The 25,080-nt window shown below is 52.4% G+C and overlaps 2 protein-coding genes across 9 annotated transcripts in view; one reads left to right on the forward strand and one right to left on the reverse strand.

Moving 5' to 3' along the window:
• Positions 1–195: 195 nt before the first annotated feature.
• Positions 196–13,702, reverse strand: TMEM183A (transmembrane protein 183A). 2 transcript variants are annotated; one of them, XM_059487776.1, is made up of 8 exons: positions 13,537–13,702; positions 12,729–12,818; positions 9,730–9,882; positions 7,260–7,416; positions 5,668–5,848; positions 2,406–2,486; positions 1,631–1,786; positions 196–674 (listed from the first exon to the last, which is right to left on the reverse strand). In XM_059487776.1, exons 1-8 carry the CDS (start codon positions 13,631–13,633, stop codon positions 489–491), a joined length of 1,101 nt encoding a protein of 366 aa, XP_059343759.1. In that variant the 5' UTR covers positions 13,634–13,702; the 3' UTR covers positions 196–488. The 2 variants fall into 2 exon arrangements, with proteins under 2 accessions (XP_059343759.1, XP_059343758.1); XM_059487775.1 differs by having other exon boundaries at positions 7,260–7,419.
• Positions 13,703–18,022: 4,320 nt separating this feature from the next.
• Positions 18,023–25,080, forward strand: part of PPFIA4 (PTPRF interacting protein alpha 4) — a 63,880-nt gene continuing 56,822 nt past the window's right edge. For all 7 annotated transcript variants that reach the window (XM_059487784.1, XM_059487786.1, XM_059487787.1 and 4 more), the window contains exon 1: positions 18,023–18,049. The gene's annotated coding sequence lies outside the window, so the exon portion shown is untranslated. The remainder of the gene's footprint in view (positions 18,050–25,080) is intronic.

Consider the following 25,080-nt stretch of genomic DNA (forward strand, 5'->3'; position numbering starts at 1 on the left):
TTAAGATTATTGTTGATCCCTGCTGTCTTGCTCACTGCTTCTCAGACACTGAAATATCACACTATGCATGAACACAATCCTGCTGCACTAAAACAAACATGGATTTTGTTTCTTGATTGTTCCTGGAAAGCAAAAAGGAAAGTTCTTGGAAAGCAAAACCTCCTACTCTTCCCAAACAACAGAACACAAGACCACTTTGATTAGCACCAAAAGGATTTTAAATGAACAGTTCCAGGGAGCTCCTTTCAAATCATAAAATGTCAATTTTACATAAAAGTGTGTTTACAAATAGTTTCTGCTTTACACTCAGCTCTGCTCATTACTGACCAGAAGTTATATACATACAAACTAGCTCAGCAGCTTCAACCACTTGCAAGGAGACTGCAGAATTTATTTCAGAAATAAAAATAGGATTTCCTGGTTCCTAGAAATTCTCTTCAGCCTGCCAGATTCAGTCCCCTGTGGGCTCCTGCAGCCTCAGGAGAGCACTAAGCCTTTGGGGAGAAGGGGTACTGTGGGTGCCACCAGTCCAGGAGCCTGACACTGTGCACAGGGTCCAGCACCACCTGCACCCCCTGCTCCACGCGCGGCTTCTTCCCGTTGCGCACGGGCGCGTCCTGGAACACCAGGCGCACGCGGTGGTGCCGCATGTCCGTGCTCACCGAGATGGAGAACTGCAAGAGAGGAGAGCAGAGCTGCTTCAGACAGTCACAGTGACCAAGAGAGCTCTCAACACCACACTTCTAGACTTTATAAATTCCTCTGAGTCGTACAAGGTGTTTCACAGTCACATTCTCATTCTTGTCCACACCAGCTGGCTGGCTGGCAGCCCCAAATAATCATGCTGGAAACTGGAAGGGCTGTAAAAGAACACTGGAACTGCCTGGGCAGTGGTGGTGTCACCATCCCTTGCAGTGTTCAAAAGGCCTGTGGATGTGGCACTTGGGACATGGGTTAGAGGTGAACACGACAGTGCTGGGACTGATCTTAAAGGTCTTGTCTAATACAAGTAATTTTATGACTCTGATTCTAAGTGAACTTGGAAACACATGGCTGTCAGGAGAAGTCTGGAACTCACTGCCCAACTCCTAAGTGAGGCCAGACTGAACCTCTGCTGAGCACTGGCCACTTCTGAAACCCTGACTCCCAATCAGGGACCAAACACACAATCAAAGAGTTTGCTCATGTGGGATTTTCCTCTCAGAATTTACTGCCATAAAGAGATATTCCTGTGAGGGGCAGAACTCCACTTGTACTGCTCCCTGTCTCCTCTACCTGCTGCAGTTCTGGTAACTGACCTGTGGCCAGACACTGCCTAACCACAGCTCCTGGAACATTCTCTACATCCTCTCTATTCACTGCACCGAACAGGGGAAATGGAGAAGTTAAACCCAGATTCTGAGCACTTCCTCTCCTTATTAACCATATGATTCCCAGAACTGGTTTGCTGATAGAACAGTAGGATTTATACAGCCCAAAATAGGTACTGGGTGGGATTCTTGGGGTTGTCCTGTGCAGGGCCAGGAATAGGGGACCCTGTGGGTCCCTTCCAACACAGGAGATTCCAGGTGCCCTCTCATGTCCTTACAGGAGCATCATCTGCAGAGCCTGGCAGCTTTCTCCCACTCACCAAGGTGAAGGTCATGCCCATGACGATTGGCACGAAGATGAAGTTGAAGGTGGTTATCTGCAGCAGGCAGCAATCCTGATCTGGGTTTGTGTGCACTTCCTCATACTGGATTGGGGGCTGGAGACCTTTGCAACACTTGCTCTTCAATCTGGGAGACTTGAAAGAAAGAGAGGCCGATTTAGCAAAGCAGGAACCTCTGCTGGGCCTGGCTGCTCCTCCCCAGTGTGGCCTGGCAGGGTCTCTCCTCCTCCCCAGGTATTTGGGCAAAGTGTTACAATAACAACAAAATGCCATCAAAATGGATGGACAATTTTCAGACCCATTTCTTTAGAGGGGAAAGCTGCACAAATCCCAAGATTGCCTGAAATTACTGGCTTCTCCCAACACCCACTACTGGAGGCTTTTCCTGGCAGTGCTGGCTGTCTTCACTTCTCTGAGAAATCTTGGCAATGCCATAACAAGAAGTTTCAGATTTTGGTCAACATTTTGACCACTACAGTCAGAAAGTCTGGTTTTTGGTAACAATCAGTAGTGATGATCCACATCTTATAGCAGGGAAAAGATACTGAAGGAGGAAATAAAAATGTGGGATTCTAAATGTCTTGGTAACACAGACTGAAAACTGAGTGTAGTTCTACAACATGCTTTAGTTTACCATGGAAATCTGTTTGCATTTATTCTCTGAATGGACAAAAAGTTTCCACTTCCCTTCTACTCCCCAGAAAAATAATTTCTACTTCAAACAAAAGTCACAGCTGATCTGGGTCTTTCATACCTGCTTTTTGAACTTGAAGTTGAATTCCCACATTGCTTCTTGTCTGTTCCCTACAATCTTTTTGCACCAGAAAAGCAGACACTGGGGTGGAAAAAAGAAACACAAAATTATGAAACCCTTAGAAACACCACTTTAAATAAGTTTTAACAGATCATAAAGGCTTCCAATTGAAAACACAATTACATAGGAGCAATTAGGCGCCACTTATTCAAATTGATTATGTTCAAAGGACCTTCTCAGCAGTGTAGATCTCCCAGTTTCAAGCTGGCCAACTCCTCATGCAACATGGAGTCACTGATGTGCCAAACAGCAAAATCCTGATGTGCCATTTGTCCCTTTCCTAGGGCAGGTGTGAGTGGTGCAGATTCACCCATTCCCTCTACCCACCAGCAACTCCCATTAAACTGGGTTCCAAACAAGGATAAGCGAGGAACAACAGAGAACAGAGTAAGGATTGAGAAGGAAAGGATCCAGAGGGAAATACAAAGACCACATGAGCTATGAGGTGATGGATGAAGAAGTTCCTAAGCCATTGTGGTGTCAAATGGAGACCCTGACCTTGCCATTATCAGCACTGACTGTCATCATTTCGAGTCCAAAGCCACTGCCAGGACAGCACAGTCTGACCAACCTTCTGTCTGTTTTCCAAAGAAAATGAGAAACCAGCCTGAACCAGCCTCAGAGGGCAATGATAACCAGCATTGCCCTCTCATGCAGACATATATCAGGACTGCTCCAATTTCACTTGGTTATCACTCTGTGGGCCACAGGCTCCAGCCCAGGAGCTTGTTCTAGAGCAGGAGGCTCAGAAAAACTCCTGCAGGAGGGAAATCCCAGCCTACCAGTCACAGTACAAGCAACCAGCCTTCAACAGCCAAGCAAAGAACCTGGCAAATCAGTCCAGCCATCCCACAAACTTTTCCACACCACAGATGCCAGCCCAACACAGCTGGTCTTATCTTTCATCAGTGTCAGCAGGTAAAGGAGGAATAATGTGGGTAAAGAGTATTCCCTGTGATCCGTACACAGTCTCTCCTGAAGAGAGAAGGCCTGACTGGGTTGCAGGGCAAAGCACACATTTAACTTCATTCCAGGATGGAGTGATCCTCATAAAACAAAGCCAGAGCCAGCCTCCATCACAGAGGCTCTGAAGAGACCAAGGGGGATACAAGACCCTCAACTTCAACTCTGAGTCACATTCATAAGCAAGTCCTTAAAAGACCTTTTTTCTCCACAATCTTCATGAGGTGAACAACAAAGCTCTGTGGAGTAAAGCTCAGAAACATGCATGGAATAACCTCCACATGGGAGGAAGCAGCCCTCAAGTTTTTTCCAATAAAAGCATTCTCCAGATCTTTTAACTCAGATGAGCAGCAGATGCTGCTGAGTTTAACTCCACCAGTGGCATTTGCAGTTCACCTGCAGAGGCAGCCTGGTCTAGCAACCTGTTTGGTCATGGCAAGTAGTGAAGGACAAAAGGTCAGTACCTCCTAAGGGGCAGAGGATGTCGTCCTCGGGTCAGCCGTCCTGCCCTTCAGACGCGCCGTGCGGGGCCGCTCCGCCCAAAATAATGGGGTGTCTTTAAAGGGCAAACACCTCTGCTGACACCATAACGGCTCCAGTGTCCCACACAAGCTAGGCTAGGGAAAGAAAAAAGGAAATTAAAGAGGAAAAGCTAGGTTGGATCACACTTGGGGCTGGGCTCTCCTCTAGCCACATGCAGTTTAGGTAGGCATTGCTGTTAGTGTCAGCAACCCACAAAGGTACAACCAAAGCCCAGGAAAGCCAGAACATGGGGAGGCAGTGCCAGGTCCTCCTCCAAACCCTCTGTGCTGAGGGATTTGTGTGTACAGTCACACAAGTGCAGCTCAGAGTCCTGCAGTGCAGTAGTACAGCAAGACCAGACTCAGGGTGGCTCTTTCATGCTGCAAGGGGTTAGGTCAAACCTCTACTGCTCTGACAAAGACTCGTCCCCATTTAATTTCCTTTTTTAAAAGCTGAACAATGAAAGACTGCACTTAAAGGATGCTCCTCCAACTGTTAGTACAGGAGAAGCACTAGCAGTGGGCACCAAAGCCGTTATGATGTCACCAGGAATTCTCCTGAAATGTTGACCCTGCCAGCACCACCTCGGGGGTCCAGCTCCTCCTACAGCCATGAGCAGTGGGAGCTTGGGCATTTCACTACTGAAATGTCCTCAAAGTGTCTTGCTTTTTCAGTTGGCAAGAATGAAGATCCCCAGCCTGGGGACTCAGGAAGAGAACAAGGAGCTCTGGATGCAGAGATAAGGCCACACACAGAGCCATGTGCTTTTTCCTGTGCTGCAGCACCACCTCCTGTGTGCTGCTGGATGCTCCCCGAGCCTAGGACAGCCTGTGACAGGGAGAGGAAGGAAGAAAGGTGGGATGTCATGTACAGATAGATGAGGTTCCTCTATTTTGAATAGAAAAGAAAGAACAACTCCTAAATGAAACCCACTTCAGTTTGGCTCCAGAAACCTTTTTCAACAGGTTTTTAACCTAGGATTTGGAGGGTGGAGAACTCACATCATTGCTTAAGCTGCTCACAGATTATCGGCCAGTTGCAACTTAAAACCAAACAAGAGACACAAAGGCATTTCAGAGTTAATGGTCAACAGCACTTAAAGAGGAATAATATGCAAGTGCTCCAAGCTGGGATAGCACAGGGAATTACCGGCCCACACCACAGACAAGCCCTTCACAGCCCAACACAAGTGCAGCCCAGTCCCAAAGCAGACACAGGCTCTGCATATTTGCCATGCTCACCCCAGCATCACCACCCCACCTCACCCACACACCAGACCAGGAACGACCTGCAGGAAAGCAGAGTGACACAACTCCTGGCATCAGTGTCACTCCTGAGCTCTCCAGAGGCCTGTTACAGAGAGATGTTCTCTGGCAGACAGTGTCAGAATACAGCAAAACATATAAAAGCCAATTCTATAGAGCCTTGATCAGAGGAAGGGAAGCTGCAAACATCCCTGGCAGTTCTAATATCCAGTGATACCAGGACCCTTTTGCTGGTTTAAATGGTGTAGTATAGGACTTAAGCAGAAGTTACTCCAAAGAGTAACTCTACACGTACAAGTAATCAGCCCACTTTTACAAATCCCACTGAGAATACCCAGTTAGCAACCATCCTACACCAGCGTCACTGGCGACCATCTCCATATCATCTGTTTTTCTTCTAGAAAGAAAAAAACAAACCAAACAGAAAACACCTGCTCAGTGATGCCACTTACTCTGGAATTCTTTAAAGTGCTGGGAGTACTGTCTGGGATGGCGGGGTTCCTGGAGAGGCGGGCAGCGAAGGGCTCGTACATGTGGAACAGGGAGCGGATGACGCAGGCGCGCAGGCAGTGCAGCTTCTCCATGGACTCGGGCCGCAGGCGCAGGGGCAGGTACGCGTCCAGGCTGTAGTGCCTGCACAGCCACAGCGACGCGTCAGCGCAGGGCACGGCAGGGCAGGGCCACAGCCCTGCCAGGGAACACTCTCCATACACATCTCACTGACCACAGCACCTGCTCAGCCCTGAAGGCTGTGATGGGGTTGTGCTGCTGACAGGACACTACAGGTAGCCTCAAAGCCCTCACCTGCACCAGGCAGGCTTCCAGCCCACACATCCTACTACAATTCCCAATAATTGCTAGTTTGCCCAGAGATCAGCCGGAGATGTAGCTGCAGGCTGCACAAAGGGCTGCAGGTTGCTGCAGGTTCCCAGGGACTTCAGCTGAGCTGACTGCAGCTCTCAGCACTGCCTGAGCAGCCTGAACACCTGCACTCAAGGGCTGTTACTTATCACATTCCAAAGGAGCCTTTGCTAGGGAATGTCACACAAAAAACCAGGGGCAGGGCAAGGATGACCACAGCCACTCTCTGTGCCCCTGCTGCTTGTGCCTCCTGGGCAACAGGTAGAGCTATGATAAAGAAAATGTTCTCTCCTGAAGGAATATCCCAGTGGCATGTACTGGGACAGAAGCATTTGTATCAAGCATTGACCACCCCTTTGGCCCCCTTGCTTTCACTTACTCCTGTCACTGTACAGCTCCAAAATTCCCAAATTACAGGGAGGTGGCTATGATTAGAGCTTGAGGCACGGCAAGTTGTCCATCAATGATGTTTGCTTTTCAGCACTGACTCTGCCATACACACTTGGACAGGTTGATATGTACAAGTGTTGGGCCATGGCAAGCAGAAAAGGACACAAAGCTCTGAGATTTTACAGGGAACATACAGGAATACACAACAAAGATCCATTTCCATACCCAAAGCAGATGTGATATTAGAATCTTATAATGGTTTGGGTTGGAAGGGACCTTAAAGCTCAGCTCATTCCACCCCCTGCCATGGGCAGGGGCACCTTCCACTATCCCAGGGTGCTCCAACCTGGCCTTGGACACTACAGGGATGGGACAGCCACAGTTTCTCTGGGCAATCTGTGCCAGGACCTCACTGCCTTTACAGTTAAGAATTTTTTCCTAACATCCAATCTAACCCTGCTCTCTGCCCTGAGTTTAAAATCATTACTCCTTGTTCTGTCACCATCGACCCAGATAAAAAGTCCCTCTGCCCCCCTTTTTAAGCCCTCTTAAGATACTGGAAGGTCACAGGGATGTTTTCCCCAAGCCTTCTCTTCTCCAGGCTGTACCCCAGCTCTCCCAGCTTGTCCTTGAGGGATAAGAATATTCCACAAGAGAGGCCCACATCACTATGTCAATGTGCAAACACAAGGCCCAGGCCTAAAGGGAATTACTCCCTTATTTCCAGCTCTGCAGAGAACTGCTCTCTACTGAAACCTCCCACAACCGGTTTTAAAACCCTCTAGAGTCTCACCTTCTGTAGAGCCTGGTCCAAAAGGCAGCAGTGCAAGTGACAGTCCAGGCTTTCTTGCAGATCAGAGAGAACCGGACAATGTCCTCAGGGCGGATGTAGGAAGCCAGGAGCAGCCAGATGTCGATGGGATATTCCTCTCCTCCTCCCCCTTCAGCATCTTCTAAAGGCAATGCGGCTGGATTAGTGCAGGACATCCCATCTACACCAACTCCCACCCAGAGACACACCTGGATATCCCATCTGCACCAACTCCCACCCAGGGACACACCTGGATATCCCATCTGCACCAACTCCCACCCAGGGACACGTGCTGCACACCTGGACATCCCACCTGCACCAACTCCCACCCAGAGACAGATGCTGCACACCTGGCAGCACACGAGGGCCCCTGACTCCCATCCAGGGACAGCCCAGGCCCCAGTGTGCACAGCCTCAGTGGCCCTGCTCCCACTGCCATCAGCGTCCACACAGCCAGACACCTCCCCTGGGCTGGACACCTGCCACTGCTATCCCTGCTGCACAAGTGGGCAAAGTGGCAGATTCATAAAGGAATTCAGGTTGAAAGGGTTCTCTGGAGGTTTCTAATCCAGCAGCTCAGCTCAAAGCATACAGAATTAGGTCATTTTGTTCAGCATCTTGTCCAACTGAGTGCTGTGTGCAAGGCTGGAAACCACAAAGCCTTTTCTGGACCCTGTTTTGATGCCTGACCCTGGCACAGCTGAAATACCACATTGAAGCTGAGAAATAAAAATTGGATGTCAAATAAAGAAGCAATTTCACATAAAGGAGGGCCAAGTTCCTGCATTTTTAATGAAAAGGGCACATTCAACAGGTCACTAAAATAGCTTCACACATGAAGACCCTGATCACTGGTACTGCCAGGCTTGTAAGGTCTTTGTTCCAGTGGTCACAATATTTTGGTAGGAGCTCTTTTGTCAGGGAGGGAAATTCTGTTCTGCATCTGGCAATCAGCTTCTTTTCTTAAATCTCTTTATTTCATTAAAACTTTTTGGATAGAACTTTTAATGCAATTCAGATGGAGAGAATGGCCTGTTCCTCTTAGAGGTGTAAGAACTGCTCAGCCAGAACTGAGGGCTCACACTCCTTTCATTCCTGGAGTGTTTTGTAGTTTACACCACATTTTTTTGCACACGCATTGCTCCAACTTTAGGAGTAAAAAATAGTTTTAGAGTAGGTGAACAATACTGAGCATTAGGAAGGTTAAGAACAGAAAAGGAAAACACAACTTGTGCACAGCGCTAATAGGAAAATCTGCTGTGAGATCTCTGGCATAGAAGAGGTGTTTGAGAACTTGAGGGTGCCAGATCTAACGCTGAGACAGCAGGTTAATACAAAGGGCAGTGCTTTATCCTCATATGATACTTGCCAAAGAAAGCTCTGGATGTGATCACTTCCCCACAGCACTTCAGATTTATGGCAGGCACACCCACAATGAGCTGCTACACCCATTTTGCTGGGTCAGCTCTGGCTCAAGAAGCCACCAAACTCCACACTGCTGAACTCAGAGGGCAGCCAGAAGCATCACTGTTCTATCACCATTTTTTCCTCCCTAAACGTGTAGCAGAAACAAGACAAGGCTGTGGTAGAACAGAAAATTGTCTTCCCAGACTCACAGCTCCAGCCACTCAGATATTATTTTGCCAGGATTCTGAAGGATGCCTTAATAAAAGAGATTAACCTCTCTTAACTCCCTTCCCAGAGGAAGTGCTGTTCACCCTCAGTCTGTGGTGGATGGATGATCACGTGCTACATAAATTGCTATTAAGCTCAAGAAAACTGGTCAAAATTTGCTTCTCAACCTGAAAGCAACCTGATACTAGAAACTTCTGCAGGGTTCCCCAGTCCAGCAGAGCTGTTTGATGCTTACACTGCATTGTCAATGGATTTCTATGGAGTTGCACAAAGTGCAAATGCTCAAGGATACATCTCACTTGAATTAATGTATTAAGGTGCCAGTAGGATCAAATGCACTTCCTTGCTGGGAAAAGAGCCCTTTAAACCCATTTGTAACAAACCACAGCCCTGGAAACACTGAAAACAGAGCTAGTGTTTTGCCAACAAATGCATCATGGACAGCAGCACTTCAATCCCAAAGCAAACCTGCTGCCACCACCCCGTGTTCAGTGAAGCAACATATCCAGTGGCACAATTGCACAACTCTGAAATAGCAGTGTTTGTTTTCCAAGACTGAGGGATATTTGTTAAAAGCAAGGAGCTCTCTGGGCTCTGATTTCATGCCCCAGGCTCTGCCTTTGTGCAAATACAGCTGCTGTGACCAAGTGCCAGCAGATTTACAAGTGACTAAACCCTTGGCATTTCTTTGTGCACACACAAATTCCAGAATGCTCCAAGAGCCCCATGACCATCCTGTAAATCCCCAGCATGAGCATCCCCCACGCTGGACATGTAGCAAGAGCCCACAGAGCCCCAGGACCGCAGGTGACCACACCTTTGTGCCTTTTGCTCTTCTTTTTCCTTGCAGCCCTCCCGTTGATGCTCTCCTTGGTATCCATCTCATCACTGCTGTCACAGGACTCTCCTGACACGGAGAGAACTTCCTCAGTAGGGACACAGGAAGCTTCCAAACCACACAGGGATTTTACTGGAATGAAAAGCAACAGTAAGTACAACAGCAGAGAGGAAAAGGTGATCCAAGTTCAGGAGATGCTTCAGTGGAACCACTGCCTTAAAGCTTTCTGGTGAGTGACACAAGCAAGTAAATCCTGAGCTCAAGGATTACCTTGTCAGAGAAAGATTAGCAGGGGTGAGTGAATGGGAAACATAATTATTCAGCTGCTTGTTTTAAGTAATGAACAATGAGGATGATTACCAGCACATTATGCAGATCCCACTGGTTTAGCTGAAGCTATTTACAACTCCAAATAAAACAACAGCCTCTTTATAAAGGGTAACTGGTTTTCCTAAACAGCAGAGTTGCCTTGCATGGCCATGTTCAGCCTGGAGCCAGCACCTGCTCTGGAACTGTTTTATGAACATGGAGAAGACTCACTCCCTTTGCAGCAGGACAACCTTTCTGTGGCTGCTGACACAATCCACTGGGGCTGGAACTCAGTGTCAAGTGCAAAGGAGTTCCACTTACCCTGGAATTTAGTGAAGGGCAAGGCCCTGGCCTAGTGAGGAAAACAGCCAGCTGAGTCAGCTGGAGCTTGGGGCTGGCTTTTTCCTGTATCTGGGGACATGCTTAGACATATCTCTGTTCAGAAATATTATTTTTAAAACTCGATCTGTAAACTGAGGGCTCATTAGGGCAGAAAAACACACATGAAAGTCAGTAATGACAGTCTTGGAAAAAGAAAGGTGTGGTCCTGCATTACAGCTGTGTGAGGCACTGCCACAGAGACCAGCACTGCCACAGCAGCACGAAGGCTAAAAGCTGTGAAACTCATTCGAGAGCTGAATTTCAACCCAACAAACTGGGTGAAGAATAGAACATGACCAGTGAAGTCAGAGGAGGCTTATAGTGTTCAAGCTTTTCTACTCAGCACAAACTGAGGCCCAGGAAGGTTTTAAACATCCCAGTTCCAGTCACTGCAGTCACCAGAGCCACTGAAGAGCAAAATGTGCTTTTTAATCAGAGACAGAGTAGCAGAAAAAACAAAACAACAACAAGAAACCAAACATAAACTCAGGTGAAAAATATTCTCATTTCTAAACACCAAACAAGGTTTTAGAATGAAACGACAGCAGATAGAAAGACAGTCTTCAGACAGGGCTTGATTGTACCCACCAACTAGACACACCTCAGTGCTTTGCTAAACCAGTTCTACCTCACTTTGCACAGTTTGTTCTGAAACTGGAGGCTTTCCTGGCACCTGGATGTATTCATGGCAGTTGTTTTCCCCCTGCCTTCTCTACATGACCTTTCATAGGTAAAAAGAGAGTGGAACAGGTGGCAACACAAATGACAGTGAGTTAGGACATCAAACACAGCCAAGCAAGAGAGGACAAAACTGACAGGGACTCAGACTGGGGTTCAGAAGAAGAGTCCACCCCACTCTGCTAAGGAAAATTCAACCTCTGAGCCAACAGCACGAGTGCAGCGAGCAGTGAATGGCTGCACTGCAGCCCTGCAGAGGCACCCTCTCTTCACCTCAGTGCTGCAATCCCCCCATCCTGGGCATTAAGAAGGAAGCCCAGATAAATTCCTCCCGGCCGCGGCTCCCTCGGAATGCTCGCTGTGGGCGGTGCCCTGCCCGCTGCAGCCACGCCCAGCACGGGCTTCACTCGGAGCCCAGCAAGGCCAAAGCTTGGCGCTCCTGTCCCCACGCGTGGCACCCCGAGACACACCCCGAGATAAGGCTGGGCCAGATAAGGCTGCAGCACGGTCATGGCTGGGCCAGATAAGGCTGGAGCACCGCCCCGGGGCGGGGGAGGAGAGATCTCGAGAATCCCTGAATCCGGAGGGGAAACCCCTGAGACTGCACTGCAAAGATCTGGGAAAGGGGTGGGCACGGAACTGCTGTGACCCGGAGGCACCAGGGTGAGGTGGGGGTGAGCCAGAAACACAGCAGGGAAGGCGATAAACTGGACGAAGCAGATGATGCTGGGCGCAGGGAGAACAACACCAGCAGTTTGCCGGCATGTTGCTGAAGTGCTGGACTTTGCCTCCGGGAGACAGAACACAGATGGGTGAACAGGAGGGAAGCCCCAAACAAAGGAGGCCACAAAAGAGGGAGGTGCTCTGATCTTAAAAGCTTGAGAAGTGGCAGCTGAAGAGGATGTTCAGGAGCACTACTGCCCCTGACAGGCACTTATGCCAAGTGCATACTGCCTCCAACAGTGCAAGGTTTCAGCAGCAAACCAAGAGTTTCCCTTTATGAAAAGTTCAGTTATCCCTGTCAACACAACATCCACCTCCAACACGTGTGACAGCTACATTTAAAAGGCCAAAACCTCACCATTTCTCAAGCAAGTGGGGTGTGTTAGCTCAGAAAGCTCCCAGACAAGGAGGAAACAGATAACAAAATACTGCGCTACCTTTCCAGGAAAACTCAATCTTTGCAAAGTTTGCCAAAAAAACAGCAACAGCCTCCCAAGACCTCCTCACAACATGTGTTTGACAGACCCATCACAACCTTACTCCCCCGGCAAAGAACTTTACCTGCTAATAAAGTTATCTACAGTTTTATATGTGGTAATAAAGTAATAAAGGTTTTTATAATGTTATTTTCTGCTTCAAGCAGTACATGACACCCAAGCCTTTCCATTTCAGGCACTAACAAAGACTCAGCAATTCTTGCAGCAGGCTTTCTGCAAAACCTCCTGTCTAAGTCCTTAACATCCGGTTGTCTACAGAGTAGCACATGCTCATTTTCAGCACTAAAGGACAACAAATTTTCTCGGTTTAAGGAAGAGGAGTTTCCCATGTCATGCAGAGCAAAACCTGAAGGCAGTGTGGGGAAGGCTGGGGCCCCAGGGCAGACTCACCTTCCTGCTGCACTGCGTTGGCCACAGCCTTCTTCACCCGCCCAGACTTCACCACGGCTGGGTCTGAGTTGGCATAATCTGCCACCGTCACTGCAAAAAGGGGGAAACAGGGGTCACAGCGATTAGGGATTATGGGGAGGGGACAAAAGGGCTAAGAGTCACGATGACTAAAGGGAACAGTCCCCAGAGGAGTAGAGGCTCGAGGAGGAGATGCACAAGCAGGAAAACGAGCCTCAGCAAAGATTATGCAGGCCAGGAATCCCCAGAAAGTCTCTACTCCAGACCATCAGTCTACCAGGCTCGGGGGACCCACGCCCCCACCCAGCCCAGTGCAATTCGCCGTCTCCCACCACCTCAGCCAGTGATAATCCCATTCTCCCTCACACAGCCCAACTCGAGCCCGGCTGATCCTCTGCTCTCAGGCTCCTCCTCCACAGGCGAAGAGGTCTTATTGCCACACATCCGTCCAGAACCCCCCTGGGGGATCCCGCCTGGACGCAGCTCTCTGCCTACACAAACCCGAGAGGGCTCAGCTCACTCCTAGGTGAGACTGGACCGTCCTCCTTCCCCTCATCCTTCTCACCCAGACCAAGCTCAGGCCCTTTAACTATCTCCTCCCCCGGGCCCTAATGCGGGCCCAGGCCTCCTCTCCGGCGTGCACCAGCAGGGCCAAGCTCGGCCCGGCTCACCTCAGGCCCGCCTTCCCTCACAGTCCCCGCTCCCCCCATCAAGCGCCGCTCCCCTCATGAGCCCCGGCCCCCTCAGCCGCGGCCCAGGCCCGGCCCCGCCGGCCCGGCCCGGCTCTCACCCCGCTCGGAGCACACGTCGTCGGCGCGAAACTTGAGGCGTTTGCGGGCGCCCCTGCGGGGCATGGCGGCGGCGGCGGGGCGGCCGCGCGGGGCCATGTCCGGCCGGGCCCCGCGGGGACAGCGGGGACAGCGCCACAGCGCCCGCCCCGCGCCGCGTCAGCGCCGCGACACCGCGCGCCGCTCTGACATCACCGGGGCTGTGACATAACACCCAGTCCTGAGGGGACCGTCCCGCAGCGCTCCCAGGGACGGGAACCCCTGAGGGGATTGTCCCTCCCAATGCTGAGGGCATCGCCCCGCAGCGCTCCCAGGAACGGAGACCCCTGAGGAGATTCTCCCTCTCCCAGGGCTGAGAGAACCCCGCCGCAGTGCTCTCAGGAACGGGGACCCCTGAGGGCATTCCTCCTCCCAGCGTTGAGGGGATCGCCCCGCAGTGCTCCCCGTAACGCGAACCCCTGAGGGGATTCTCCCTCTCCCAGTGCTGAGGGAACCCCGCCGCAGTGCTCTCAGGAACGCGAACCCCTGAGGGGATTCTCCCTCTCCCAATGCTGAGGGGATCGCCCCGCAGTGCTCCCCGTAACGCGGACCCCTGAGGGGATCGCCCCGCAGCGCTCCCAGGAACGCGGACCCCTGAGGGGATTCTCCCTCTCCCAATGCTGAGGGGATCGCCCCGCAGTGCTCTCAGGAAAGGGGACCCCTGAGGATTCCCCCTCTCCCAGTGCTGAGGGTCCCTGAGGGTTTCTCCCTCCCTCCCTCCACAGTCTTATCAGTAACAAGAGCACTTCAGGAGATTCTCCCGTTCAAATTCAGGAGATTTCCCCCCAGTCAAGGGGATCCCTGAGGAGATCCCCCCCTAGTAATGAAGATCAATAAAGTAATTGCCCCTCTCGTAATGGAGGTGTTTGAGGGATTGTCCCCTCCCAGTTCTCTGTTAGCAGGGGCCCTGAGGGGCTTCCAGGCTGCCCCAGCCCTCCCAGTAATGGGGGTCCTAAGGGGATTCCGTCCAGTACTGCGGGGCTGTGAGGCAGCTGCCCCCTCCCGGTAACCAGGGTGCTCGAGGGAATCCCCCACACACCAGTCCTCCCAGTACTGAGGGTCGCTGAGGTGAAGGGACCCCCATCCTCCCAGCCACAAAGGCCTTAAAGCACACTGGCTTCCCAGTACTCCCAGTAACAAGGCCCTCTGAGTAAGTGGGTCCCCAGTTCTCCCAGAACATGGATCTCTTGAGGGAATTGCCCCCACATCCTCCCTGTAAGGACAGCCCCTGAGGTAACTTCATTCTCCAGTCATCCCAGTAATGAGGGGCTCTGAAATGATTGCCCTTCCCCATCATCCCAGTAATGAGGGGCTCTGAAATGATTGCCCTTCCCCATCATCCCAGTAATGAGGGGCTCTGAAATGATTGCCCTTTCCAGTCATCCCAGTAAAGGGGGGCTCTGGGATAATTACCCTTCCCAGTCATCCCAGTAATGAGGGGCTCTGAAATGATTGCCCTTCCCCATCATCCCAGTACAGGGGGGATCTGAGGGGATTCCCCCCATCCTCCCAGCAGGGAGGGTCTCTGAGGAAATTGACCCCCCAGTAAAAGGGTTCTGCAGTGATTGGAGGCCCCCCCAGGGCTCCCAGTAAGGGAGGAACTCTGAGGTGATTGCCCTGATGCACCCTCTGTTGGAAACAATGAAACTTTTAAATAAGAATTTTAGTTAATAGTTTTTATTAACTTTTAAATAAATTGCTTTAATTAATCATAACCTATAAATTATAAATAGTGTGTCATTCTTAAATTACTCTTTTCCAGCATTTAGCAAAGTTGCCATGAGCCACTTTTGTAGGAGCACAGATTGGGAAAAGTACTGAAATTGAAGTTTTGATAAACTAAGTGTGATATGCTTCAATGAACAAAGCCAGGGAGAGCAGAACATATTGGTGAGGTTGGACATCTGGAATGTTGAATTTCTGAGCTACAGGGGCATTTTGCAGAAACCTGAAGATAAAGAAGAGGCGAACAAGACTCCATCTATGTGTTAACAGTTCTTACTTTCCAAAGTTACTAAAAAGACTAAAAAGATGGACTAATTAACATAAGAAGTGAGAAATCAGTAACTGGTAGAGGATAGAATAGTATTAAATGAAAGAGAATGATAAGAGAATTATGGAATCTAGACCAAATGAAGTTTTGTTTTGTTTGTTTGGGGTTTTTTTTGGTTGGTTGGTTGGTTTTTTTCTTCTAAAAATGTATAAACACATGAAAAGGTTTTGTATTTTTGTCTGTGGGGAGGCTGGAACCCTGTTGGCCACACACACCCTGGCCAAGGATAAAGTAATGCCACTGCCACTAAATAGACAGTGTTGTCAGAGTTTATCCTGATGATTTCAGAGGATTTGGAACATGCCCAGGAGACACCCACTGAGCAGTGCCCAAGCACAGCCCACACCACGGGCTCCCAGTGCCACCCACACCTCTGTGGTGGGAGCACTGGTGTGATGGGTGCCCACCAGCTGTAAACTGCATTTGCTATTTTTTAGGGCTGAAATGAGTGCTCAGAGCTTGCTGAAGGAGTGGTGCCAGCCCATGGGGGAGGAATTGGTTCCAGGGGATCTGCAAAGGGAAATCGTGACTGGCAGCCCAGGGGCTGATGGTGATTTTGGGGCCTGTGTCCCCCTAAGGGCTTGTGCCCTGCTCACAGGATTTGGGCACTGCCAGGAGCTGGCTGGAGTCCTGCCCAGTGCTGGGGCAAACTGGGCAGGCTGGTGGAATCCTGCTCCCCTCCTTTGGGGTTTACACAGTGACCAAAGAGCCCAGCCCTGCCCCATTCTCCCTCAATTACTCTGAGCACTCCAAAGTGCTGCATTCCCACTTGTGCCCCTTTCCTACAAAACTTCAGGAGAGGATTGGAATGACAGCGAGATGTTTTCACAGCTGTGGAGTCAGCTCTTGGGCCTGTCCAGAGCAGGATAAAGCATGGAATATGGACAAATCCAGGAAATCCGCATTCCTTCTGCTTCCCAGCCATGGCCAGGAGCTGGTACGTCTGCAACCTCCCTACCCGACCCTATTTCTCTTAGCATTTCTTAAATAAACAAAGAGCATTTTATCAGCGAGGAACGTATTTGATTGAGAAAACTTCTGATCATCCCAGGCAGGAAAGGCCATTCCTTGACAGAAAGGCTGCTCCTAATCCATCTGTTCTTAAGGCAATGGATACAAATTAATGCGGATGGCAGTCAATAAACCAGATCCTGGTGCTCCTGTCTGCACCCACCTCTTTCCTTGAAAACGTTTTCCTTGGATTATCCTATTCGTCATTGCTATTTGAGAACTGTATCACAGTATTATTTTTTAAAAGTGAAGCTTGTCTTGGCTTAGAAAACTCTGGCATGTGGAAAAGAGGTGAAATGTTCTTGGGATTGAAGGCAGTTGTTCCTGAGTCTGGCTGGCAGCGGGCGGATCCAGCACACTCCCTCCTCTGGTGGGTTGGAGGCATTTATGTGAGACCTCCTCAGGGTCGTCCAGCAAAAATCCCGAGGATGAGCTCTATGTCCTTCCTGGAGAGAGGAAGGTGCTGCTCTGTGATGATGCCCAGCTGTTCCCAGTGGGGTCCCAGAAAGGAGCTCCTCGTTGGTAGGCAGGGTGAGGACTGCTGAGGGATCCCAAAGGCTGTGCCAGGGGCTGTGCTTCCAAGGACCCCAAATGAATTGTTTGGGAAGGATGCCCCTGTGCAGGGCAGCATGATGAAGCAAGGTGGGCTTTTGGCAGCTCCCGCTGAAGGGGCGCCCTCTGCCCCAAATCCCATTGATGATGCCGAAGACATCCTTGAGGGGAGCCCGGGGTGACACATCTCATCCCCCAGGGCTCAGAACTGAGCCTTGCAGGGTGAGGAGGGGGCTGGGGCACTCCGGGGGGCACTGCCTGGCTCCATCGCTGCACCCCACATGGTGGGGGGGACGGGGCACCCAGGGCTTCGGACACCCCAGAGGCCGGGTCTGCTCCTGCCTCCCTCCCTCCCTGCGGGGCTGGACAAGAGCCCTGGGGAGTCCTGACCCTGTGGGGACTTACACACCCCGAAGAGGTTCCTGTCCCCAGGAGAGTTCTATGCCCATTCCAGGGGGATTGCTGTGCCTCTCCCAGGGAGGAACCTTCCCCACAATAGAGTTTCCTACTCCCACGGGGGCATTTCTGCCCCACCTCAGAGTCTTCTGTCCTCCCGGGGGAATTCCTGCCCCAAGGGGGTTTCTGGCCTCAAGGAGAGTTCCCCTGGGAGGATTCCTGTCGCTCCTTGTGACGCCCAGAGGAGGGGTCCCTCCCCTTTCCAGGGGTATGCTGTTCCCAGGGGGGTTCCTGTCCCCGGGAGCACCCCCGGCCCCCGACCCCCGGCCCCCTCCCCTGGGGGCGGGGCCTCTCGGGGGCGGGGCCGCTCGGGGGCGTGGCCAGGCGGGGACGGTGACGCAGTGGGCGGGGCAGGGCGGGGCGGCAGCGGCGGCAGCGGCGGCTTCCAGCGACTTCGGCGGGCGGTGAGTGCGGGCGGGGCCGCGCTGCCCACGGGAGATGCTCGGCCCGCGCGGGGCCGCCCGGGGGGAGCTCTGCCCCCGTGAGCCCCGTGGGGCTGCCCGGGGGTGCTCAGCCCCCTCGGTGGGGCCGGACCCGGAGGGCTCTGCCCGTATTGCCTCCCCCGGGGATGCTCTGCTGCCCCCCGAGAGATGCTCGGCCCCCCCGTGGGTATGCTCAGCCCCGGTGGGGCTGGACTCGGCGGGCTGTGCCCTTTTTGCCACCCTCCGGGGATGTTTGCCCTCCTCCCCCCCACCTCCCATACTGGGGATGCTCCCCATTGCCCCCCGGGCGGGGCCGCAGTAGGGATGCTCAGCCTGCCGTGCCCCGGGGGATGCTCTGCCCCTCCCGGAAGGGGCTGACTCGCTCCGGGGGTGCTTCATCTCCCACCCGTTACCCCTTGGAGGGGGTGTCTGAGTCAGGGTGTGCTCAGCTCCCTCATTTCCCTTGGGTTGAGTCTGAGCTGGGGAGTGTCATTTTCACGCCGAGCTGGGTTGGAGGGGGGACTTGCTGTGGCCCGGCTTTACCCGCAGACCGAGCATTTGAGCTAGAGTTGCTCCCCTCAGTGCACGGGCCCCGGACCGAGAGCCGGGGACATGCGCTGCCCCATCCTCACTGGGTGTGCAGGCAGGAGGGTGAAGGGTCGGCACATCCCCGAGGCTGCATGGTATGGGGGGCAGGGAGGAGGCAGTGATTTCTTAAATCGGTAGAGAGGATCTTGATTTTCAGCTGCCCTCTGCCTCTGGCAGACCCCCATGTGCTCCCAAGCTGTCCCTTTGCATCCCCTCCCCAGATTGTACCTTACACCGAGGGGAGGGCAGGAATGCGGGTGAGCCTGGTCCTCCCATGGCCTTCTCCCAGTCCTCTGATTTCCCAGCGCTGTCTCCTCCTGCCTTCCTCGGTGCTGCCTCCAGCCCTGGAGCATCCACCCAGTGCTGAGCTCTGTGTCAGCCCCACTGAGCATCTGCCTGGCTCCGAGCTCTGGGCTGCACTGGCTCGTGGGGATGCTGCCACACACACGCTCCTGGAGCTCAGCACCAGGTGAATGCCTTCCAAGCAGGGCCAGCTCAGAACTGGGAAGATGCTCATGGATCTGGTTCAGCCTAAACATTGGCCTGTGTGCTCAGGCCCGGCCAGCGGAGCTTGGCCAGCTCCAGCTGTGCCCACACTGCTTCCCAGCCTCTGTTACCTCTGTTCACAGGGCTGCTGCAAGCTGCCTCCAGACAGCACTGTTTGCTCCTGAATAACCAGCCTTGAAGGGCTTGTTTATCCCCTCAATTGCATCATTAGAGCAGCAATTGGCTTAGGGAGCTGGGTTTTGTTAAAGCTGTGCAAACCCGTCTGGGGAGGCCCTGGTTTTGGCCAAGTCAGGATTGGCAAAGTGTTCATTTTAGCTCATTTGCCACCATCTGCTGGAGGCTGGAATGAGGTTCTCCTGGTGGATTTAATACCACCAAGCCACTGTGTGAGCAGGAGTTGGTCCAGAGGCAAGTGTGAGCTAGAGTTTGGGACCTGGATGAATGTGCCTGTGTGGTTTGGGAGTTTCTTGGTTGTGGTGCTGCCCACACAGCAGGAGGTGGAAAGTTAGGTGTCTTTGTGTCTCTGATGATCAGTCTGAGAGTCTCAGGTATCTGTGCTCTTGGGGCCATCACAGTGTGCTGCTCCCTGCATGTGCTCCTTGGGGAACAGGACTGATCACCAGGGACTTCCCTGGAGATTTGTCAGGGAGCCATCAGCTCACGTCCCTGCTGCCACATCCCTGGCACCCTGTGGTGCTCAGGTGCCTTCCCAGCTTCAGTGTTTGCTCCTCCTGCAGCTCTTTCCCAGGAGTCAGCCCAGAGGCTGGGACCAGTGTCATCAGCAGGAGGGCAGGGGTGCCTCTGGACTGGCTGGTTCCTGAGGCACCAGTGGTGGGACTGATGGACAGATGCTGCTTTCTGGAGTGGCCAGCTTGGCAGGTGTGGGATTAAACATCTCATCCCTGTGCAGCTTTGTGTCTTTGTGGTGAGTGGCTTTTGCTCTGTCCCAGTCCAGCTGAGCTTGGCAGCAGCTCCAGTGCAGATGCAGAGGGACTGGGCAGCTGGAGATTTGGGTTCCTGCCTGTCTCAGCTGTCTCAGGAGATATCAGGGCTAAAACCCCCACTGAAACCCTTCTCATCTGCATCTTTGGAGGGACACTTTAGCAAGTCTTGTCCTTTGGGGCAGCTCCCACTGGGGGCTGGGAATGAGGACAGGAATGAGGAGGAGGCTGAGTGAGGCTGAGTTGGTGGGTCCCACTGTGCTAGGTGGGGATGTGGAGGTCCTGAATCAGTGCTCGGAAAGAGTCTGACACTGTGCTGGAGCTGGAATTTCACACTGGAGCTGAGAGAGACATTCTTGGAACCTCAGAGGGAACTGAACTCAAATTGGGGCCCAACTAGGAATACCTCCAGAGGGCTCAACTCTGGGCACATGGAGAGATGTTGACATGAGTGTCCATCCTCTGCCTGGGGAGTGCCATTTCAGGGTTTCCAGCAAACCAGAAAGATACTGTATTCTTTCTCTAACCTTGAAACCTTAATTCACAATTAATTTCCTCCTAAAGAATGCTTTGGTGAGCCAGAGGTTTCCCAGATGGCTCCCAAAACTGAGCTGTGAGGTCTCTGAGTATTACTGGAGGAGAAGGTGGTTGGATCCATTGCCCAGCTGCCCTCCCAGAGAGGTGTGAATGACAGAATGACAGCACCTTCCTTACAGATGATTTCTGGGACCTTCCAAGTGCCAGGTGTGGGATGACAGACCTGCCCCAGGCTGAGGGCTCTGCCGTGGGCCCTGCAGGTGGGTCCAAGCCTTGGCCAGGCTCCTGGGGGATGTGGTTGGGAGTTTTCAGTGCTTCAAGGCCTCCTCTCTGAGCAGACGAAAGGCTTGGAGGTGGGTGCCCGTGTGGGTGTGCTCACACGGGCTGGCATTTAGGAGGGAAAATATCACATGGAACAACTGCAGTGTTGGGGGACAGGTCTGTGCTTGGGCCCATCTGGAGCAGAAGTTGTGGGAAACGATTCCAGGCTCTTTGCTAAAAAAAAGTTGTGCAGATATAATTGGATTTTATTTCTGTTTGCTGTGTGGTCAAGCAGGTTGAAACCCTTGTGGGGACAGGGTAAAAGCCTTGAGTTCATTTGTGGGGTGAGGATGCCCTGAGGAATCAGGCTGAGAAAGCTGAGGCAGTTCAGCCTGGAGAGGAGGAGGTTGTGTGGAGACCCCAGAGCCCCGTCCATGGTGTGAAGGGGCTGCAAGGGAGCTGGAGAGGGACTCTGCAAAAGGAAATGGAGTGACAGGACAAGAGGGTTCACACTGAAAGAAGAGAGGTTTAGATTAGATATTGGGAAGGAATTGCTCCCTGTGAGGGTGGGGAGGCCCTGGCACACCAGAGAAGCTGTGGCTGCCTCTCTATCCCTGGAAGTGTCCATGTCCAGACTGGACAGGGCTTGGTTAGTAGGGGTTAGTAGGAGGTGTCCCTGCCCATGGCAGGGGGTTGGAATGAGCTGAGCTTTAAGGTCCCTTCCAGCCCAAGCTATGCTGTGATTCTGTGGTTTTATGAATGAAGTATCTGCTCATCTCTCTCATTTTTGTGCAAAACCTGCTGCCCCTTAGCCCTGGGCAGCCCTGGCAGTGCAGTGATTCCCATCCCACAGAGGGGTCTGGGAGCTGGGTGTCAAACCTTCTCCAAAAGCCACTGGCCAGGAGGGGACTGACCCTGTGTCCTCCACGTTGCCCTTCCTTAGCTGAATCTTCACCCTGATGTTTTAAGCAGCTCGTGGGTTGCTGTCTCCAGCTCTGTAATCCTGCAGGACTGACAAGGCTGGAATTTATCTGAAATGCAGATTATTTTTTTTCTGCTCCTGGTTTTCAGTTCCTGCCATGCTTCTCTTAGCAAGCACGAGGAGGTGCCGGCTGGGTGCCTGCCTTTAATTGCATCCAAACATGAAAAAAGAAGAAAACAAGTGGCAGATGAGAGCTTGTTTCCCCATCCTCCTGTCCGTGTCCAGGAGAGGGCAGCTCCTGGGGGTTTTTGCTGCATGGAGCCTCTCCCTGCAGCTCCTGCCGTGTGCAGTCCCTGGTGTGGCTGGTCCGGAGGCAGAGCCGTGCTGGGAGCGCGGGCAGCTCCTCCACGGGGTGCGAGATTTAAATAGCGGGAGGAAGGAAGGAAGTGTCGGAAGGAAGGAAGGAAGTGTCGGAAGGAAGTGTCGGAAGGAAGTGTCGGAAGGAAGGAAGTGTCGGAAGGAAGGAAGTGTCGGAAGGAAGTGTCGGAAGGAAGTGTCGGAAGGAAGTGTCGGAAGGAAGTGTCGGAAGGAAGTGTCGGAAGGAAGGAAGGAAGGAAGGAAGGAAGGAAGGAAGGAAGGAAGGAAGGAAGGAAGGAAGTGTCGGAAGGAAGGAAGTGTCGGAAGGAAGTGTCGGAAGTGTCGGAAGGAAGGAAGTGTCGGAAGGAAGGAAGGAAGGAAGGAAGGAAGGAAGGAAGGAAGGAAGGAAGGAAGGAAGGAAGGAAGGAAGGAAGGAAGGAAGGAAGGAAGGAAGTGTCGGAAGGAAGGAAGGAAGGAAGTGTCGGAAGGAAGTGTCGGAAGGAAGGAAGGAAGTGTCGGAAGGAAGTGTCGGAAGGAAGGAAGGAAGTGTCGGAAGGAAGTGTCGGAAGGAAGTGTCGGAAGGAAGTGTCGGAAGGAAGTGTCGGAAGGAAGGAAGGAAGGAAGGAAGGAAGGGTCGGAAGGAAGGAAGTGTCGGAAGGAAGTGTCGGAAGTGTCGGAAGGAAGGAAGTGTCGGAAGGAAGTGTCGGAAGGAAGTGTCGGAAGGAAGTGTCGGAAGGAAGTGTCGGAAGGAAGTGTCGGAAGGAAGGAAGGAAGGAAGGAAGGAAGGAAGGAAGGAAGGAAGGAAGGAAGGAAGGAAGGAAGGAAGGAAGGAAGGAAGGAAGGAAGGAAGGAAGCTCCTCCTGCCTAGACTCCACATCCCGCCTTCCAGAGAGGGCAGCATCCCTCGCCAGGGCAGGATGACACGGCAGGGAAGGGCCCCCTTGCAGAATTGCTGCCCACACGGCAGGTGCATGCATTTAAACTTCTCATTTCCATCCTTTCCTGGTGGAATTTTCTCTGCAATTCCAAATTCCCTCCTGGCCACATCATGATGTGATGTGCTGGCACAGGGCAAACACTCTGCCCGGGGTCCATAGCCCAGAGGAGGGAGTTGGGCTGAACATGGGATATCTGGAGCCTGGGAGAAGGGGATGTCTGGCCCCAGCCCAACTCTCACCTTTTCAGAGTCTCATTAGTGCAGAGCATCCTCACATGGATTTTCTTCTGCCAAAGCCTGGCCTTTCTGGTTCCAGAGTTGGGAAGGTGTTTGTAGGCTCGCTGTGGCATTAACACAGGTGTGATAAAGCTGGTGTCTCTGGATCATGAGTTAAATAGGCTTGGTGTTGGTGCCCAGAACTGCTCCCCATGCAGACATTCCCAGTGCCAGGGGCTGTGGGCACAGAGGGGAAAGATGGGCTTGTACAAAATCCATAATCCACTTAATCTGCCCTGTAATTCAGTGTCTGGCAGCGGTAACTAAGTAGATCTGGGCTTCTTTCAAGCAGCAGCCCCAAACTGTTTTCCAGGAAGGAGTCAAAAAATGTCCAGAGGTTATTTTTGGCTGTGGCTGATTTATTCACACCCTGATCAGCCAGGAGAGGAGTTATTCTGGTCCCACACTGCCCCACATAACACCAAGTGCTGTGTGTAGGTGTGGTTTCCCTGGGAGACATTGGGGGATGACACTCCTGTTTGTGGATGGAGCTTTCAGGAACCTCCTTGGAGCCTCTGTGTCCTGTGAGCCCACTCAGGGGACATGGGCTCTGTGCCCTCCCACCCTCTGTCCCCGGGGATGCACCTGAGCCCTGTGTGCTGGGGTGGTGGAAGGCTCTGTGCCTCACAGCTCCTGCTCCACCCTGAGCAGTTCCCAGCTCAGCTGGGGCTCCCTGGGTGACACCTGGATTTGGGGAGTGCAGGGAGTTGTGTCAGGGCTCCTTTGGGCATGGTGTTGTTTCGAGGCTCAGGAAGGGCCCTGGTGTCTGGGATGGTTTCTCTGCAGGCTGTAGTGGCTCTGGTGCTCCTGGATTTTTCCCTCCTGTGTTTGCTTTCCCTGGCATGCTGTGAAGCTGAGCTCCTACTCTTGAGAAGGGGTGGTGGGAGTGAAGTGTGAGGGTGGCACAGCCAAATCCTGCTTTTCTCCTGTAGCTGCAGAAGAGGATGTTTCTCTGGGGCATTTTGGTGTGGCCACAGCTGGTTCTGGCCATGGATTGGGATCTGCCAGGGTGGGAATCACTGGGCTGTAGTGCTGCTGCAGCCTTTGCCATCCTGGTGTGCTGGTGACGTGTCTCCCACCTGGCTGAGGATGGAATCATTCTTGGCTGTGTCCCTGTGCAGAGATGCTGGCAGCAGCAGAGGTCCTGTCCCTCCAGGGTGCTGTGGGACTGGAGCATCAGTGAAGGCGATGTCCAGCCTTGATGCACTGCTGGGTGGGCAAAGGGGACCCAATCCCCACATCTCCTCCAGCCAGGGCTGTATCTGCCAGCAGTTTGGGCTAAGCCAGACTGGGGAGGGTTGAGGAGCAGAAAACCAAAGCCTCTGAAGGATCCATGGGGGTTGTTGACCAACCCAAATTTTCAAGCTTTGCTGCTTGGAAAACCTGGCTGTGCTAGAGAGTGGATGGGTGGAAGTTCTGGAGATTCCCCTGTGCCTGTGGAGAGCTGCTGTCCCTGTTCCTCCCCAGCATCACAGCACCTGGAAGCAGATGTGCCTTTACTGGGACATGGGGTGGAGTCTGGGGTCTCTGCAAGAGCTTCCTCCCAGACCCCTTCCACGGGCTTGGGCTCTCCATGCGCTCAATAGCGTGGCTTTACTCATTTTAACCCATCAGGTTTTAATTAGAGCCAGAAGGCTCATCTCTCCTGACCTGAGCTGTCTTGCCTTTGATCCCAAATCCAGAAAGG

Source organism: Ammospiza nelsoni, chromosome 23 (assembly GCF_027579445.1).
Source record: "Ammospiza nelsoni isolate bAmmNel1 chromosome 23, bAmmNel1.pri, whole genome shotgun sequence".
In the NCBI taxonomy this organism is placed as follows: Eukaryota; Metazoa; Chordata; class Aves; order Passeriformes; family Passerellidae; genus Ammospiza; species Ammospiza nelsoni.